The 18,280-nt window shown below is 35.3% G+C and overlaps 1 protein-coding gene across 7 annotated transcripts in view; it reads left to right on the top strand.

Annotated features, from left to right (window-relative positions):
* The window catches only part of CDK8 (cyclin dependent kinase 8), a 161,087-nt gene that overhangs the window by 102,720 nt on the left and 40,087 nt on the right, over positions 1-18,280 (top strand). For 5 of the 7 annotated variants that reach the window (XM_053563206.1, XM_053563207.1, XM_053563208.1 and 2 more), the window contains exon 4: positions 1,658-1,798. The exons of 1 other annotated variant lie outside the window; for it this stretch is intronic. In XM_053563206.1, coding sequence (XP_053419181.1) covers positions 1,658-1,798 — 141 coding nt within the window. Of the gene's footprint in view, positions 1-1,657; positions 1,799-18,280 lie in introns of those variants that run through there. One more of the 7 variants, XM_053563217.1, reaches the window with a different exon arrangement.

Here is an 18,280-nt window from a genome sequence, read left to right on the forward strand (position 1 = left end):
TATCTTACTTCTCCTACATATTTATTTCTTTCATTTTTACTCTGGCAAGGTTTTAATTTTTTTCTTTTAAGTGCTCTATCTTTATTAAGCTTGGAGAGCCAGTGAATCTTTTTAAGGAGAAAAGATTTGATTATCACATCATATCTTAAGACAGGTGACAAAACATTCTAAATTATTAAGTTGTTATAGACCTATTTCGTTTGCCTACTATTGAATATCCTGATACGAAGGCTGAGAAGATGTGGTGGCTCCCACTTATGACCTTGGCACTTTGGGAAGTCAAGGAAATAGTATCACTGAGGGCAGGAGTTGAAGAGCAGGCTGGGCAACACACTGAGACACCATCTTACAAAAAACTAGGGGGAAAAAATTGGCCAGGTATGGTGGCATGTGTCTGTAGTCTCAGCTGCTCAGTAGACTGAAGTAGAAGGATCCCTTGAGCCTAGGAGTTTGAGGTTGCAGTCAGCTCTGATGATGCCACTGATAGCCCCAGCAAGAGAGGAAGACTTTGTCTCAAAAAAAAAAAAAAAAAGAAATTATAAACAAAGACTGAGAAGAAAATTAAAATAGCATAATGCTGCTAGTAAGTTATAGATTTATCATACTACTTATACACTGATACACTTTACCTTCTTGTTTTGCTATATGTTTTTACCTTGGAAAGTAAAGTTCATTTATTCATTAATCATTAGTTGCTCTTTATCCATGCCTTATTCACAGAAAGTAGAAAGTGAAAATGTTAGCCTATAATTTTAAATATCTCACTCTTATTTTTATTATGTTTACTAATTTCAAGAATGTGCTGAATATTCACTTAGATAAATTGCTTACAAGTCTGTTCTGTACAATATTAGTGCCAGGGATATGTACAATGGTGTGCAAAGTCTAGTTGCATACTGCTAACTTATGGATTTTCCTGCAATTTAAGAATACTCTAATTAAAATGAAGAAGACTATTAAGAGAGTTTGAAAGTTTAAGAAAAAAATCTGAGGTGCATTTATTTATAAAGTAATTTTTATATTTGTAAAGTTGTTTTACTGGATGTCCAAAAGCACTTATCCATAGATAGTTTTGATGAATGATATAAGGCCATTTTTTTCCCTTTGTTGGAATCTGTCATATTTCTAAGTATTTAATGTGTGAACTGGTCATTTACATGTTATAATTTCTTTGTGATTATGTGTATTTTATTGAATTATCTCCCCATTTGCTTTCTTTATAACCTATGTCATATATAGGAACCCTTTACATGCATTGTCAGCCAGCCATAAGTATCACTTGAATTTTATAATGTGTTTTGGTTTTTTTTTTGCCCCTTTCATGTTACCATGACAGAATTTGTTCTTGAAAATTCCTACCAGTTAAATAGGGGTCAAGTATAGTCTGAAAGTAATTAAATTTTAATTATACTGAAAAAACACATATTTTCTATTTCCCTGTTGTAATCATTTATTTTCTGAGATACCATCATATACTTAGGAAATGGAATTTTACCCTGAGTTAGTAGGACTTTTAAAGTTATTTATGTTAATTATATTTTCAATATCTTTGGGAATTCCTGAGTGTTTCTTTTTCTGTTAGGAAAATATTATGCATCAAGTTATCTTTCTCTCTTTTCCTTTTTAAGCTTTTGGTGGTCTGTTTTCTTTCTTTCAGCACATAATCAAGTTTCACAGAGCTTCTAAAGCAAACAAGAAGCCAGTTCAGTTACCTCGGGGAATGGTGAAGTCACTATTATATCAGATCCTAGATGGTATTCACTACCTGCATGCTAACTGGGTGTTGCACAGGGATTTGGTAAGTTGATCGGTAGCTGAGTTTAAACTAGAAAGATGCGTTTACAGTTGAATGTTTCCCTAGTTGTCTGTAGATACCAGTGCTATATGTAGGCCTGCAGACCTTATAGAGGGAATGAATACATGTGTAGTGAATACCTTATAGGCTTTGAGGTGGAACTGATCCCCTCGGAAAGATATTCTTCTCAAACTGCCTGTATTTAATATATTTAATCTCTGGCCTTCAAATGAGATGTTCCAGTGGCATGGTTTCTACTACTTTATCTAGCTTCAAGAAATCTCTTTGAAGTACTTTTAATAATAGTTATTTTATCTTTAGTTCTTGTGTCTACTAATCATTTAGACTAGGACTAGTAACACAGCAGAAATTTAGTTGAACTGTTTCCCTTATTTATGCAAACTTTCATTTTTAATAGAATTAGAATATTTTATTTACAAATAGTAGATTTGTAGAACATAAATAAGACAAATCCTTTGGCTTTTTATGAAGCTGACAATAAATTTCAGCTTTTAGGTGTTGAGTCAAGTTAGGGGAAAACATTTTGACTTTTTTATGACTCTCAAAGAAATAAAAGTCTGTGTCATTTTTTTTCTTTTTAGAGTCCGTTATGCTAAAATAGCTCTACATTTTATTTTTCTTATAATTTGGTTCACTTTAAATGTATATTTGTTAGGTAAATATAGACTGATCTTTTAAACCAGTATTTACTTTTTTATGTTAATAATATATACTTGAGCCACATATAGTAATATTAGCTGTAGGAGTGAAAATACTTATGATATCTAATTTCTTTTATCTCTGTTTCAATAAAGCTCATTCTACTGATGTAGCTTAAACAGATTATCTTTGACTTAGGGATAGTATAACAGATCATTTCAGAAGTCTGTTATAGTGACCTCAAAAGTAGAAGGCAGAGATATTAGTGCTCCCTGATAAATGCAACAGGGATACATTGTCTGAAGATGATTTAAAAATAATAATAAGACACACCAAAAGTTGTTGCTTTTTATTGTCACTGTATGCTGTCAGTTCTCAATGAGATCAGTAATAAAATATTCCTCTTCAGTGAGGCAAACCACTCCCATTTCTCTATCCCTCCTGATATGTCACTGCTATCTGTTTATCCAAAATATTTTCCAAACAGCATGCAATGTATTAGGGCTTTCCAGAGAAACAGAAGCAACAAGGTGTCAAAAGATAGGTAGGTAGGTAGGTAGGTAGATAGATAGCAACTTACTTTAATTGGCTCATGTGGTCAGAGGCTTGATAGATCCAAAATCTGCAGAGTAGGCCTCAGGCTAGAGACTTACGGAAAAAGTTACAGTTCTAGTCCAAAGGCTGACTGCTGACAGAATTCCTTCTTGCTTAGGGGAGGTCAGTCTGTTCTATTAAGGCCTTTGATTTAATGGATAACAGGCCTACCCATGTTAAGAAAGGTTATCTGGACCAGGTACTATGGTTCACACCTGTAATTTGGGAGGCTGAGACAAGGATCAATTGAGGCCAAGAATTCAATATCAGCATAGACAACATAGCAAGACCTCATCTCATTAAAAAAAAAAAAAAAGTGATCTGTTTCATTCAAAGTCTACTGATTTAAATGTTAGTCTCATCTAAAAACACTTTGAAAGAAACATCCAGAATAGTGTTTGACCAAACATCTGGGCACTGTGGCCCAGCAAACTTAACAAATAAAATTAGTCATCTTGGCCAGGTATGGTGGCTCAGGTCTATAATCCTAGCACTCTGGGAGTCTGAGGTAGGTGGATCCCTTGAGTTTAGGAATTTAAGACCATCCTGAGCCAGAGTAAGACCCTGTCTCTACTAAAAATAGAAAAATCTAGCTAGACATTGTGGCAAGTGTATATAGCCCTAACTACTTGGGAGGCTGAGGCAAAAGGACCACTTGAGCCCAGGAGTTTGAGGTTGCTGTGAATTAGGCTGATGCCACAACTCTAGTCTGGGCAACAGAGTGAGACTATGTCTCAAAAAAAAAAAAAAAAAAAAATTATCCTATATAAATGAATGAACAGGCACCAGTTGAAATAATGTGGGGTAAGTTATTTGTCTCCTTCCACTCCCTTGTTAAACTGCATATTAAGAATTTTTAGCTGGTAAAAAGAACCAAGTGGGAAATAGTTATGAAACGATCATATAACGATATGTTCGACATTTGTGTACTGTTGCTGAGGACATAAAATAATACAAGCGCTGTGGAAAACAGAATGGCAGTTCCTAAAAAAAATTAAAAATAGAATTAACATGTTATCCAGCAGTCCCACTCCTGGGTATATAGTCAAAAGAATTCAGTGCAGAGTCTCAAGAGATATTTGTATACCCATGTTTACAGAAGCATTTCTCAACAGTAGTCAAGAGGTAGAAGCAACCCAACCCAGAAGTTCACTGATGGATGGATGGATGGATGGATGGATAAACAAAATGTGGTATATATATGCAATATAATATTATTAAGCCTTAAGAAGGAAGGGATTTACTCAGAACAAATGTGAATTTTAAAAAAATAAAGGAAGAGAATTCTGACATATGTACAAGGATGAAACTTGAGGATGTGAAATTAAGCCAGTCCCAAAAACTTAGAAGTGCAGTGCTAGGGATACAGAGAGGGGCGAATATGTGGAATAATTTTTTAATGAATACAGAGTCATTTTAACAGGATGAAAGAGTGTGATGGATGGTGGTAATGATGGCACAACATTATGAATGTATTTAATACTGCTGAGCTATATACTTTAAAATGATTAAGATGATCAATTTTATGTTATGTGTATCTTACCACAATAAAAAATAAAATTGGGAACCTGATGCAGTGGCTCACTCCTAGCACTCTGGAAGGCCAAGGCAGGAGGATTGCTTGAGCTCAGGAGTTCAAGACCAGCCTGAACAAAGTGAGAACCCATCCCTACTAAAAAGAGAAAAAATTACCCAGGCATTGTGGTGGGTGCCTCTAGTCCCAGCTACTCAGGAGGCTGAGGCAGGAGAATTGCTCAGGCCCAGGAGTTTGAGGTTGCTGAGCTAGGCAGAGATCATGGCACTTTAAGCCAAGCAACAGAGCAAGACTCCATCTCAAAAAAAAGGGTGAGGAGGAGGGTTAGGATGAACATGTTTAAGTGATTTGCAGTAAGGAAAATTTTTGAAACTGTTAGCTTGATTGGATTGAGTTTAACATTTTTCTGAGCCCAGTGAAATAAAAAGATATGAAGCAGCAAAGTATTTGACACCTTTTATGTAGAAGCCCAGGTTTGATTTGCAATGATATCTAAACTCTTTTATCTGAAAAGTTAGTCCTTCCTGGTGGAATTAAAACCCATCAGCAAGGGCATGAGAGAGTTTTCACTACCAATGCCTGGGTTGTGACCATTTTGAGAGTAACCAGACAAGTTCACTCCCTATAACTGTTTATGTGGCCACTTTGAGTAGAACTGATTGTTTTGTATAAAACTTTTTAAAGTTAGAATGATTTTCTCATGCAGTTTACGAAATAAATTTCAAAGTTTGCTAGGAAGAATTCTCTGATAAATTAAAAATTTGAAACTGTCAAATTTGCTAGTATTTGTAAATCCAAGTGAACACTGATGCCATAGTCTGACTCCAATCTCCTTTTCTTTCCCTGTCTCACTCCTTAAACTTACTTTCCATCCAGTACCAAAGTTCCCCCCTCCCCTCATCTCCATTTGAACTCCTGTTCATCTTTTACAGCTGCCTGGTCCATAAAGCATTTCCTAGTTCTCCTAGCTGGAAGTTCACAGCTACTTTGGACCACCCATGGGGCACTTATTAGTTTGGGTAATATATTCTCTCTTTGGTTATAAGTTCCTGAGGGTAAAGACAGTGGCTTGATACATGTTCATATCCGTCCTAATGCCTAAATATCTAGCAAAATATACAATCTCTATATACAATATTGCTTATGTTTGTTGTATTAGCTAACTAGTTCACTTGTAATAGAAACAAAGTAGCTTCCAAGGTTTCTCTCTGCAGGTTATTTCTGATATTTATATTATATTTCCCCACGTTTACAGACACATGCATACCCTATTGCATTTCTTTTTTTACCCTTTCCTCTCTGATGTGGTTTTCGGCAGTGTAGCAATGCATCCAAACTTTTCTTTTTCTTTTATAGTGCATTTTAAATCCTTTCAGCTGCTTTCCTCTTACTACCTAAAAGAACTCCAGTCTTGCCAGTCAGTTCACCAACCATTCAACTAATGGTATTGACCTGTTGATCTCCATTTTTTTCTTTAATATTAATGTTGGAAAATTGCCATCATAGTGCATTTATATGTCTCCCTTTATCCAAAATTATCTTAAGGCCCTTTGTGTAAATTATTCTTCAATTGTAGATAAGGTGGCAATGTCTAACTTCTTCTAAATATTGCACCTGTTCTGAACTTGAAATTCTTATATTTTATACTGCGTTAAATTGACTGGTCCATTACTGGTCATGATATAAATGCAGATGTTTCTTGACTTAGGATGTTATTACATCCCAACAAAACCCATCCTAAGTTGAAAATATTTTAAGTCAAAAGTATATTTAATACTCTTAACCTACCAGACATTAGAGCTTAGCCTACCCTACCTTAAATGTGCCCAGAACACAACATTAACCTATAGTTGGGCAAAATCATCTAACACAGGTCTATTATATAATAAAGGTAGAATATCTCATGTAATTTATTAAATACTGTACTGAAAAACAATTGTATGGATATTCAAAGCACTTTTTATCTTCAAGTAAAAAAAATGTATGTTGAACCATTGTAAATTGGTTACTATAATTCTAGCTATATTGCTCATTTTTAGGGGTGCTTTTAAAAGTTTTCTAATGAACTCTTTGTTAGCTATATTTTATGTTTTTTGTTGAAAATATTCATATAGCTATATCAAACCCTAGGAATAGTTTACACTTAACTCAAAGTCTAAGTATTAAAGACTTGGATTTTTTTAATGTATTTTGTAGGAAAATTAATTGAAAGTAGAGCAGTGGTTTTATGACTGGCCTACTAGTCATTTAATTTTGTTAAGTATATGTATTAGAGATCTCCAGAGAGATCGCTTCTCAGCCAAATTTTGGCTAAGATCAAGTGTAGAGTTCTCCAGAGAAACAACACCAACAGAAAGGATAGATAGGTCAGTGGATGGATGAGAGGGGATAAATTATAGAATTTATACTCATATAGAATTCCCATGATAAAGCCATCTGCAAGCTGGAGCACCAGGGAAGCTGGTAGAATGGCTCAGTCCAAGGGCAAAGGTCTGAGAATGAGGGGAGCCAGTGGTGTAATTCTCAATCTGAGGCCAAAGGCATGAGAATCTCAGGGGCCACTCATGGAGGTCTCAAAGGCCAAAGGCCAGAGAACCTGGAATTCTGATGTCCAAGGGCAGGAGAAGATGGGTGTCCCAGCCACATGAGAGAGAGAATTCGCCTTTTCATCTGTTCTTTGTTCTATCAGGAATCTCAGCTGATTGGAATAGTGCCCATCCACATTGGGTGAGGGTAGTACTTTCTTAGTCCACTCATTCAAATGCCACCCTCACAAACTCACCCAGAAATAATGCTTGACCAACTGTACGGGTATCCCTTAATTCAGCCAAGTTGAAACTAAAATTAACCATTACAGTAGTTATTAATATCAAGTTCTAGTATGGTCATTGATGTTTTCCACATTTTGAAATATCTAATATGGTTACTTTAATGGTTTTATTATAGTGGTAGTTAACTTGGGCAAGCACACACATGAGCATGATCTTTTTGTGTTTTAAATTGTTGTACTTAGTAGTATTAAAAGTGCAATATACTATAATTTTTCAATGTGGTTTTGGTTTTCTCTTTAAGCTGAATTTACGAAGATTATATATGAAATTAGGAGTGTTTTGGAGTATTGAAAGTATTGGTAGCTATCTCCTTATGGGCCACTTCTGCCCTAAACCAATTCAAAATAGTATTTTGTGCCATCATAAAAAATTTTAGAAAATAAATCTCTACAGAGATTTTCTTTGGGAGTATCCCAGTGGGGATGTACTACCTTGGGGAGTGCATGATGTGAAAAAGCCCAGTATACCACTGCAAGAGCATATCTAAAAGATGTTAGAGCTATTTCAAAATTTTAATCCAACTTATTTTTTTAAAAATCTGATAGTGCTGCTGTCCTACCATTTATTTTCATTGTACTGGGTGACTTGAAACCATTTGGTGGTGGTGAAGATTATGTTGGTTTCCTAGTAACTGTTAAATAAGATCAAAATCTTGGAGTGAGCCATTGACTCAAACTCAGTTATTTCAGTATGTATTGGCAGTGGCATGGTGAATTATTAGGGCATTTTGGATCTGTTAGGCAAAATGAAAAAACACTTGATTTTTCACTATAGTTTTGTTTACAAATACTAATGTTTGGTCATTGTTATATGGAGTTTTGGTTTGTTTAAGGTGTATTTTCTTAGGGTCTGGACAATTCTCCTACCAGTAAATAGAAAACTTGAGAAGTAAAGATGTAATATGACTTAGTTATGGTTCCTCAGATGCTATAGCAAAGCTGGACTACTGAATTTAGAGTTTTTCCTCCAGATCAGTGATTTTTAAATTTAAACCATAAATGAGTCAAGAAATAACAGAATCTGGTTTTGTTTTTTATTAATGAAATCAAGTAAGATAGAAATTTATCAGAATGTATCATTTCTATAGGGCAATTACTGTTTCATGAAACTTAATTCATTTATGTTTATATGTAAATATTATCATGTAATGTTAAGTGATTCTTTTTTGTGTAAATTGTGTTCAAAAGGTTTTAGAGCTACTACACGAGGCTATTGTTTCTCAGAGAGTATTTGATATAGTTAGGAAGTAACATCAAGAAGCTTAGAAAATACTTAGCCCCAAATTATAAGTACCTTAATGTTTATATAGACTTCTTGACATTGATAATAAAACCATTTTGAATAGCAGTAGATCTTTATAGTTTTCTAAGTAGGGATTATATATGAGCAGTAGAAGTTCCAGAAAAGATTCATTTTCTTTTTTTCCTTTCCAAATTGTTTGAATAGTGTATGGTTTGCATTATTATTACAATCAGAAGACATGTATTAATCTGGACCAGAAAACTGAAGAGAATGTTTATTTACTTTGTTATTGAAGTTCACATATAACATTCAGTGTGGTTTTATGTATTTCATCTTGGTAAAGAATGATTGTTACTTTTTTTTAGAAGAGGCATACATATACCTTCTATTTAAAATGAGGCTCCAGTAAATTCTTTAGAAAAGAAAAACGAAGCAGAAAAGAACTTGAAATTATCCAAATGCTGAAAGTGGCAAAGCAGTAAAGTCATGGGCTGTGGGGAAGAAGGGAGCCTGTGTCCCTTCTGTTCTGTTTATACCCCTTCTCTGTGCTGTCACTTCCTTGAAATGAGTTGGGAAACACATGAAGCATGTTTCTTTAAAACAGAGCTTTTCAGAAGAAGATGCTATATAACTGTCAGGTTTAATCATTCCTTATTATTGCATTAGCAACTGATTGATTAAGACAAACTTAAATGAGATTTACATTAATTTTAGTTAACATAATGAATATTTTGTTTATTCTAGAGCCTGTTTACTTGATTGACCAACTGGGCAGTTTTCCTTCAATAAACAGATTGCTTCTGTAAATAGTCCATTTGTTTTTTGATAAATACGACATTTGCTTAAGGGTGTTATTGAACATACACAATGGACTGAGTTCTGTTATATGTAAAAAAAAAAAAAAATGGCCCACTTCATATTACTAAATGTCACAAATGCAAAATAGCATATAAGGTTATATGGGCAGATTACAAGTTGATAATAAAAATATTTTTTCAGACACAAATATTTTGAGCACAGCGCCAGCATATTTCTAGTCAGACAGACTTCTCACCAGTCAAGAATAGTTATGCTAATTTATCTCATCAAGTTTTCGTTTTAAGTAGTTTCTTTAAAATCATGTTTTTGAGTGATCCTATAAATGTACTAGAGGTAGAACATTATCTGTGTTTTTTCTATTCTTAACATAATTTATATAATACATCATTATGTAATTTATATAACTGTTCCCATTTTTATAAATAAATTTATTTTCCACAGCAGTGTGTTTCAGGACACTGGACAGATCTGGGGACAAGAACTTACCGTATCTCTTGTCTGGATTGGACATAAGCTGTTACTTGATTTAATGTGCTGTCAAATTTGGTAACAACCAAATTTTTCTCTTTTGACCTTTTGACTTTCACATTAGCAAAAGAGAAATACACCTCCTGTAGCCAGACTACCAAGAAATGGGCCAGAGCATGATGGCTTGTGCCCATAATACCAGCACTTTAGGAGGCCGAGGTTAGGAGGATCACTTAATAGCACAAGTTTGAGACTAGCCTGGGCAACATAGCAAATAATGAAAAATTTAGGAAATTAGTCAGGCTTGCTGGTGCATGCCTTTTAAAAAAAAAAACAATTTCGGGCGGCGCCTGTGGCTCAAAGGGGTAGGGCGCCAGTCCCATATGCCGGAGGTGGTGGGTTCAAACCCAGCCCAGGCCAGAAACTGCAAAAAAAAATAATAAATAAATTTCTAAATAATGAAAAATTTAGAAAATTAGGCTTGCTGGTGCATGCCTTTTTTTTTTATTTTGAGACAGAGTCTCACTTTGTCACCCTCAGTAGAGTGCTATGGTGTCATAGCTCACAGCAACCTCAAGCTCTTGGGCTCAAGCAGTTCTCTTGCCTCAGGCTCCCAAGTAGCTGTGACTACAGGTGCCTGTCACAACACCCAGCTGTTTATAGAGACAGGGTCTCGCTCTTGCTCAGGCTGGTCTCAAACCCGTGAGCACAGGCAGTCTACCCACCATGGCCTCCCAGAGTGCTAAGATTACAGGCATGAGCTACCTGGCCCTGCCTTTGTGCCTATAGTCTTAAGCTACTTGGATGCTGAGGCGGGAGGATCACTTGAGCCTAGGAATTTGAGGTTGCTTTTGAGCTATGATCAGGCCACTACACTCCAGCATGGGTGACAAAGTGAGACACTATCTCTTAAAAAAAAGAATAGCAAGAAATGGTTTTTCTAAAGAGGGTTTCAGAATACTCTGAATTATACTATGAAAAAGCATACAAAAATTAATATTCCAATCTAACTTTGTCGTAAAAGAGTGAGGCTGCAGACTAGAGTATGAAATTACTTCCCAAATTTCTGAAGATTTGCAAAAGTATTTTAATCTTTAAAGATAGAATATATTAAGCAAGATTTCCTTTTATCTCAGCTAAAATTATCTAAACCTATTTTAAGACACTGGTGTCTTTGACACACAAACCTTTCCTTAAGTCTTTCTCAGTTTGATAACCTTTTCTCTTTACTGCATACGAGCAAATGAGAGTTAATCAAGTAAGAGGGCAAAAGTAAGTCTTCCTACAGAAACAAACAGAGGTAGATATATATATTTCAAAATCAGTTCAACCCAAAGTTCATTTTGTGTAAATTTGTATAAATGTTGTTTGAGTCAACACATAGGAATTTTTTTAAGATTTAATAAAACTAAAAATTTCCTCAGGTACAATTAAGATGTAAAATCGGTGGCAGTTATTAGATTAGCTATTGAAAAAAACGTTTCTTTATTATAAAGTCTCCTTCCTATTTTCCCCACAAGTACACTATTTTCCCCACAATGATCACCATTATAATGACCTATGTCTATTTTTATTATTTGTGTGCAATTTGCCCCCAGATCTTTATCATGCTGCTAAGTATATTAAGTAGTTATGTAATCTGAGGATTCCTAACATTGTTCTAAAATAAATAGCTGAATTTCTAAGATTAGTTTCAGTTCTCAGTTTAATCACAGATATGCTTGTAAGTCAGGTTAGTATGGTTTAATAGGCCTATTTAACAAAAACAAAAGGTAGAAAATAAACTTATTTTTTCTTTAACTCATTAATCTAAAAATATATTTATGTAAACACCTGGTACCATTTGAAATATAAGTCATTTTTTGTTTTCCTTCATTTCATGGACTAATAGACCTTCAAGTTGGAAGGTATCGTACCCAAGACTATTCCAGTCTCTTACTTAATATAGTAAATCTTAGTATTATCACAGCTGATAACCATCCTCTCACTACTTAAACATTTCCAGCATGGCTAATTATCTTATTAGGGCAAACTTATTGCTACACAGCTGTAATCCTCAGAAAATAGAGTCAAAAATTTGGAATTCATCCTTTCTCTATTTTGATTGATCTTTTCTTTATTTCCCCCTTTACCCCTCCCAATTAATACCAGCTGATAAAACCAAATGTTGTGTGAGCCCTCATACTGAAGAGGAAATGCAAAAAAAAAAAAGAGGTAGGGAGAAGTAAAGAGTAACTAAAGGGCCAGGTATGGTGACTCATGCCTGTGAACCTAGCACCCTGAGAGACCAAGGCAGGAGGATTGCTTAAGGCCATGAGTTTGAGGTTGCATTGAACTATGATGATACCACCTCACCCTAGCCCAGGCAACAGACCAATGCTTTGTCTCAAAAATAATAAAAAAAGAGTAACAAAGGAGAAATTAAGAATAAAAATAAGAAAGAGTTGCGTATAATAGGGTGCAGTAGAGAATCTTAGATTGTCTATCCCTGAGTAATTGATTTCTGTCATCAGAGGCTGAAGAGTCAAGGCACCTGGGCCTGAGGTTTTTTTGAGTTTTGATTCAATTATATAACCTTGGGAAGGGTTAACCTCTCTCTGTGTTATTTTTCTCATTTATAAAATGGGGCCAGACCTTTGTTTTTGTCCTTTGGTGGAAATTCATATGAAACATTAAGACCATGGCACGTAATAAATGTTCAGTAAGTACATTTCTCTTTCAGTCTGTCATCAAGTTGCCCCGGAAGTACAACCACCTTAGGGACAGGAACTATCCATTTTCATTTTTTGCTGCTGTAACATTACTATCCAGAATATCCCATGGTGCCTATTAGATACACACAAATACATTATTGAATGTATAAATGGACTCTTGTCAGCTCTACCATCAAAACATACCTAGCACTCAGGGCTGCTGAGGAGGGAGGATTGCTTGAGTTCAGGATTTGGAGACCCCCATCTCTACTAAAAATAGAAAAATTAACCAGCCATTGTGGTATGCACCTGTAGTCTCAGCTGATTAGGAAGCTGAGGGAGGAGGACCACTTGAGCCCAGGAGTGTAAGGTTATAGTGAGCTATGATGATGCCACTGCCCTCCATCCAGGGCAACAGAGTGAGCTCTGACTCCAAAAAAAAAAAAATGTATCTCAGATCCAGCTACAATAAGACCTCCGTTTATATGAATATGGTAGGTCGACAGTTTTAATCACATGTCCTGTGTAATTTCTCCAAAAAAGAGTAAACTGGGGTGCTTATTTCCTAATGGAAAAAGAGGGTTCAAAGAGTAAACCATGGAGGGAAAGGCAAATATTGGAAATCTTCTAGCCCAGTATCCCTGGATCAATCCAGTAAATCAGTTGCCAACTCACAAAGAGACTCCAGAATTCCCTTCTGCCAGCACATGGATTTGGATTTACCAGATGGGCATTGGGATTGCTAGGTGGCATAGACTCACCTTGTTCACTTCATTACTCCCTATTTATTTACCCTACAATAACCTGACTCCACATTTTACACACTCGAATTTATTAGACGGTATTAATTGCCTCACAGCCTCACTGCTAATCATTTCTATTAGAACTACTTTAATCCAGCCCACCTGGATCACTGCAAAAACTTCCCAGTGATCTTCCTCACTTGTCCACTTGTTCTCGTTTGATCTAATATCCACAATCAGAATGGTCTTTCTAAAAAAAACAAGTCACATCATATTATCATTCCCCTATCTAAAATTCCTCAGTAGCTTCCCAACTAGAAGACTGATATATTCAAAATCTTCCCTAATTACATTGTATGGTGTGATATCTTTTCACTACGATGAAAGCTCTACCTTTATTTTATGTATCACTAAGAAAGAAAACCTACTACCAATTCACAATCACACCATAGAGATTGTAAGATAATCTCATTTTCAGAAACAGTAAAATTTAGAAAGGAAAGTGAAAATTACAATACATGAAATACATTTTTTTTTGTATTATAGAGTAATGGCTAAGACTTACTCATTTAGTACAATAACATGATAGAAGTGGTTGTTACTTCTGTCTTTAATTTCACTATTAGATATGATGTCTGCTCTTGCGTTTTGGTTAAAGGTCAGGTTAAATACTATGTTCTGTTCTATGCCTATTTAAGTTGTTTGTTTTTAACTCAAGAATAGATTTTATTAAATGCTTTTTCTGCACATTTGGAGGGGATCATATGGTTATTTCATTTAATCTGTTAATATCATAAATTACATTTATACGGTTTTATTTTTTTATTTTTTATTAAATCATAGTCATGTACATTAATGCAATCATCGGGCACCATATATGGGTTTTATAGACCATGTGACACATTTTCATTACAATGGTTAACAAAGGCTTCCTGGTATTTTCTTACTTCTTGTGTTAAAACATTTATATTCTACATTTACTAAGTTTCACATGTACCCTTCTAAGATGCACCGCAGTTGTAATCCCACCAATCGCCCTCCCTCTGCCCATCCTCCCACTTCCCTCCCCTCCCTCTTTCCCTTCCCCATATTCTTAGGTTATAACTGGGTTATACCTTTCATATGAAAGCCATAAATTAGTTTCATAGTAGGGCTGAGTACATTGGATACTTTTTCTTCCATTCTTGAGATACTTTACTAAGAAGAATATGTTCCAGCTCCATCCATGTAAACATGAAAGAGGTAAACTCTCCATCTTTCTTTAAGGCTGCATAATATTCCATGGTGTACATATACCACAATTTATTAATCCATTCGTGGATCGATGGGCACTTGGGCTTCTTCCATGACTTAGCAATTATGAATTGGGCTGCAATAAACATTCTGGTACAAATATCTTTATTATGATGTGATTTTTGGTCTTCTGGGTATATGCCTAGTAGAGGAATTACAGGATTGAATGGCAGATCTATTTTTAGATCTCTAAGTGTTCTCCAAGCATCTTTCCAAAAGGAATGTATTAATTTGCATTCCCACCAGCAGTGTAGAAGTGTTCCCTTTTCTCCACATCCATGCCAACATCTCTGGTCTTGGGATTTTGTGATATGGGCTAATCTTACTGGAGTTAGATGATATCTCAAAGTAGTTTTGATTTGCATTTCTCTGATGATTAAGGATGATGAGCATTTTTTTCATATATCTGAAGGCTGTGCGCCTGTCTTCTTCAGAGAAGTTTCTCTTCAAATCCCTTGCCCAGCCTGCAATGAGATCACTTGTTCTTTTCTTGCTTATACGTTTGAGTTCTCTGTGGATTCTGGCTATTAAACCTTTGTTGGAGACATAACCTGCAAATATCTTCTCCCATTCTGAGGGCTGTTTGCTTGCTTTACTTACTGTGTTCCTGGCTGTGCAGAAGCTTTTTAGTTTGATCAGGTCCCAGTAGTGTATTTTTGAAGCTGCTTCAATTGCCTGGGGGGTCCTCCTCATAAAATACTCGCCCAGGCTGATTTCTACAAGGGTTTTCCCTGCACTCTCTTCTAGTATTTTTTTAGTCTCATGTCTTAAGTTTAAATCTTTAATCCAGTGAGAGTCTATCTTACTTAATGGTAAAAAGTGTGGGTCCAGTTTCAGTCTTTTACAGATTGCCAGCCAGTTACCCAGCACCATTTGTAAAATAGGGAATCTTTTCCCCACTGAATGTTTTTAATTGGCTTCTCAAAGATCAAATAATGGTAAGTATCTGGGTTGATCTCTTGGTTCTCTATTCTGTTCCATACATCTACCTCTCTGATTTTGTGCCAGTACCATGCTGTTTTGATCACTATCGATTTATAGTATAGTCTGAGGTCCAGTAGCATGATTCCTACTGCTTTGTTTTTATTTCTGAGTAATATGTTGGCTATTCAAAGTTTTTTCTGATTCCATATAAAACGAAGTATTGTTTTTTCAAGATCTTTAAAGTATGACAGTGGAGCTTCAATAGGGATTGCATTAAAATTGAATATTGCTTTTGGTAGTATGGACATTTTAACAATGTTGAGTCTTCCCAGCCATGAGCATGGTATGTTTTTCCATTTGTTAACATTTTCAGCTATTTCTTTTCTTAGAGTTTCATAGTTCTCTTTATAGAGATCTTTCACGTCCTTTGTTAGATAAATTCCCAAATATTTCATCTTCTTTGGCACTACTGTGAATGGAATGGAGGTTTTGACTATTTTTTCAGCTTGACTATTGTTGGTATATGTAAAAGCTACCGATTTATGAATGGTGATTTTGTAACCTGAGACACTGCTATATTCCTTGATCACTTCTAAGAGTTTTGTGGTAGAATCCCTAGTGTTTTCCAGGTAATACAATCATATCATCTGCAAAGAGCGAAAGTTTGATCTCTTCTGACCCTCTATGGATACCCTTGATCGCCTTTTCTTCTCTAATTGCAATGGCCAAAACTTCCATTACAATGTTAAAGAGCAGTGGTTCCTGATCTCAGTGGAAATGATTTCAGTTTAACTCCATTCAATATATTAGCTGTGGGTTTGCTAAAGATGACCTCTATTAGTTTAAGAAGTGTCCCTTCTATACTAATTTTCTTAAGTGTTCTGATCATGAAGGAATGCTGGATATTATCAAAAGCTTTTTCTGCATCAATTGAGAGAATCATATGGTCTTTGTTTTTTTATTTGTTTGTGTGCTGAATTATACTTATAGGTATACGAATATTGAACCAGCCTTGAGACCCTGGAATAAGACCGACTTGGTCATGATGTATAATTTGTTTGATGTGTTGCTGGATTCTGTTTGTTAGGATCTTGTTGAATATTTTTGCATCTATATTCATTAGTGATATTGGTCTATAATTTTCTTTTCTTTTTGGGTCTTTTCCTGGTTTGAGGATCAGGATGATATTTCCTTCATAGAACATGTTGGGCAGTCTTCCTTCTTTTTCTACATTTTGGAACAGGTTGAGTAATATAGGTACTAGTTCCTCTTTAAAGGTTTGGTAGAATTCTGACGTGAAGCCATCTGGTCCCAGGCTTTTCTTCTTAGGGATATTTTGCATGGTTGATGCTATTTCAGAACTTGATATTGGCTTGTTCAACATTTCCACTTGATTCTGGCTAAGTCTTGGAAGGTGACTTGCTTCCAAGTATTGGTCAATTTCCTTCGGGTTTTCATATTTCTGAGAATGAAGTTTCTTACAATATTCATTAAGGATTTTTTGAATTTCTGAGGAGTCTGTTGTTATTTCATCTTTGTCAATTCTGATTGATGAGATTAGAGATTTTACTCTTTTTTTCCTGGTTAGGTTAGCCAGATGTTTATCTATATTATTGACCTTTTCAAAAAAAGAACTTTTTGATTTATTGATGTGTTGTATAATTCTTTTGTTTTCTATTTCATATAATTCTGCTCTAATTTTTGTTATTTCTTTTCTTCTACTGGGTTTGGGCTTTGAATATTCTTCCTTTTCCATTTGCTTGAGATGTCCCATTAAGTTGTTAACTTCCTCTCTTTCATTGTCTTCAGGAAGGTTTGCAGTGGTATAAATTTCCCTCTTAGTACTGCCCTTATGATATCCCAGAGGTTCTGATAATTCGTGTCTTCATTGTCATTTTGTTCCAAAAATTTGGCAATTTCCGTCTTAATCTCATCTCTCACCCAGCTGTCATTCAGCATAAGGTTATTTAACTTCCATGTTTTTGTGTGAGTATTCAGATTCCTATTGTTACTGAGTTCAACTTTTATTCCATGGTGGTCCAAGAATATGCAAGGAATAATTTCTATTCCTTTAAGTTTACTGAGATTAGACTTGTGACCTAAGATATACTCGATTTTGGAGTATGTTCCGTCAGCAGATGAGAAGTATGTGTATTCAGTTTTGGGGAGGATGAAATATTCTGCAGATGTCTGCTAAATCCAAATGTTGGATGGTTAGGTTTAAATCTAAAATTTCTTTGCTCAGCTTTGTATTGGAGGATCTATCCAACACTGCCAAAGGGGTGTTGAAATCTCCGACTATTATGGAGCTGGAGGAAATGAAGTTGCTCATGTCTGTTAGAGTTTCTCTTATAAATTGAGGTGCATTCTGGTTGGGTTCATAAATATTAATAATTGAAATCTCATCATATTGAGTATTACCCTTAACAAATATGAAGTGACCATTCTTACCCTTCCTTACTTTTGTTGGTTTAAAGCCTATTGTGTCTGCAAATAGAATTGCAACACCTGCTTTTTTCTGATTACCATTTGCCTGAAATGTGGATGACCATCCTTTCACCCTAAGTCTATATTTATCTTTTAAGGTATGACGTGACTCTTGAGTGCAGCAAATATCTGGCCTGAGTTATTGTAACCAGTCAGCTAACATGTGCCTCTTTAGAGGACAGTTTAAGCCGTTTATA

This window comes from Nycticebus coucang, chromosome 15 (assembly GCF_027406575.1).
Source record: "Nycticebus coucang isolate mNycCou1 chromosome 15, mNycCou1.pri, whole genome shotgun sequence".
Classification (NCBI taxonomy): Eukaryota; Metazoa; Chordata; class Mammalia; order Primates; family Lorisidae; genus Nycticebus; species Nycticebus coucang.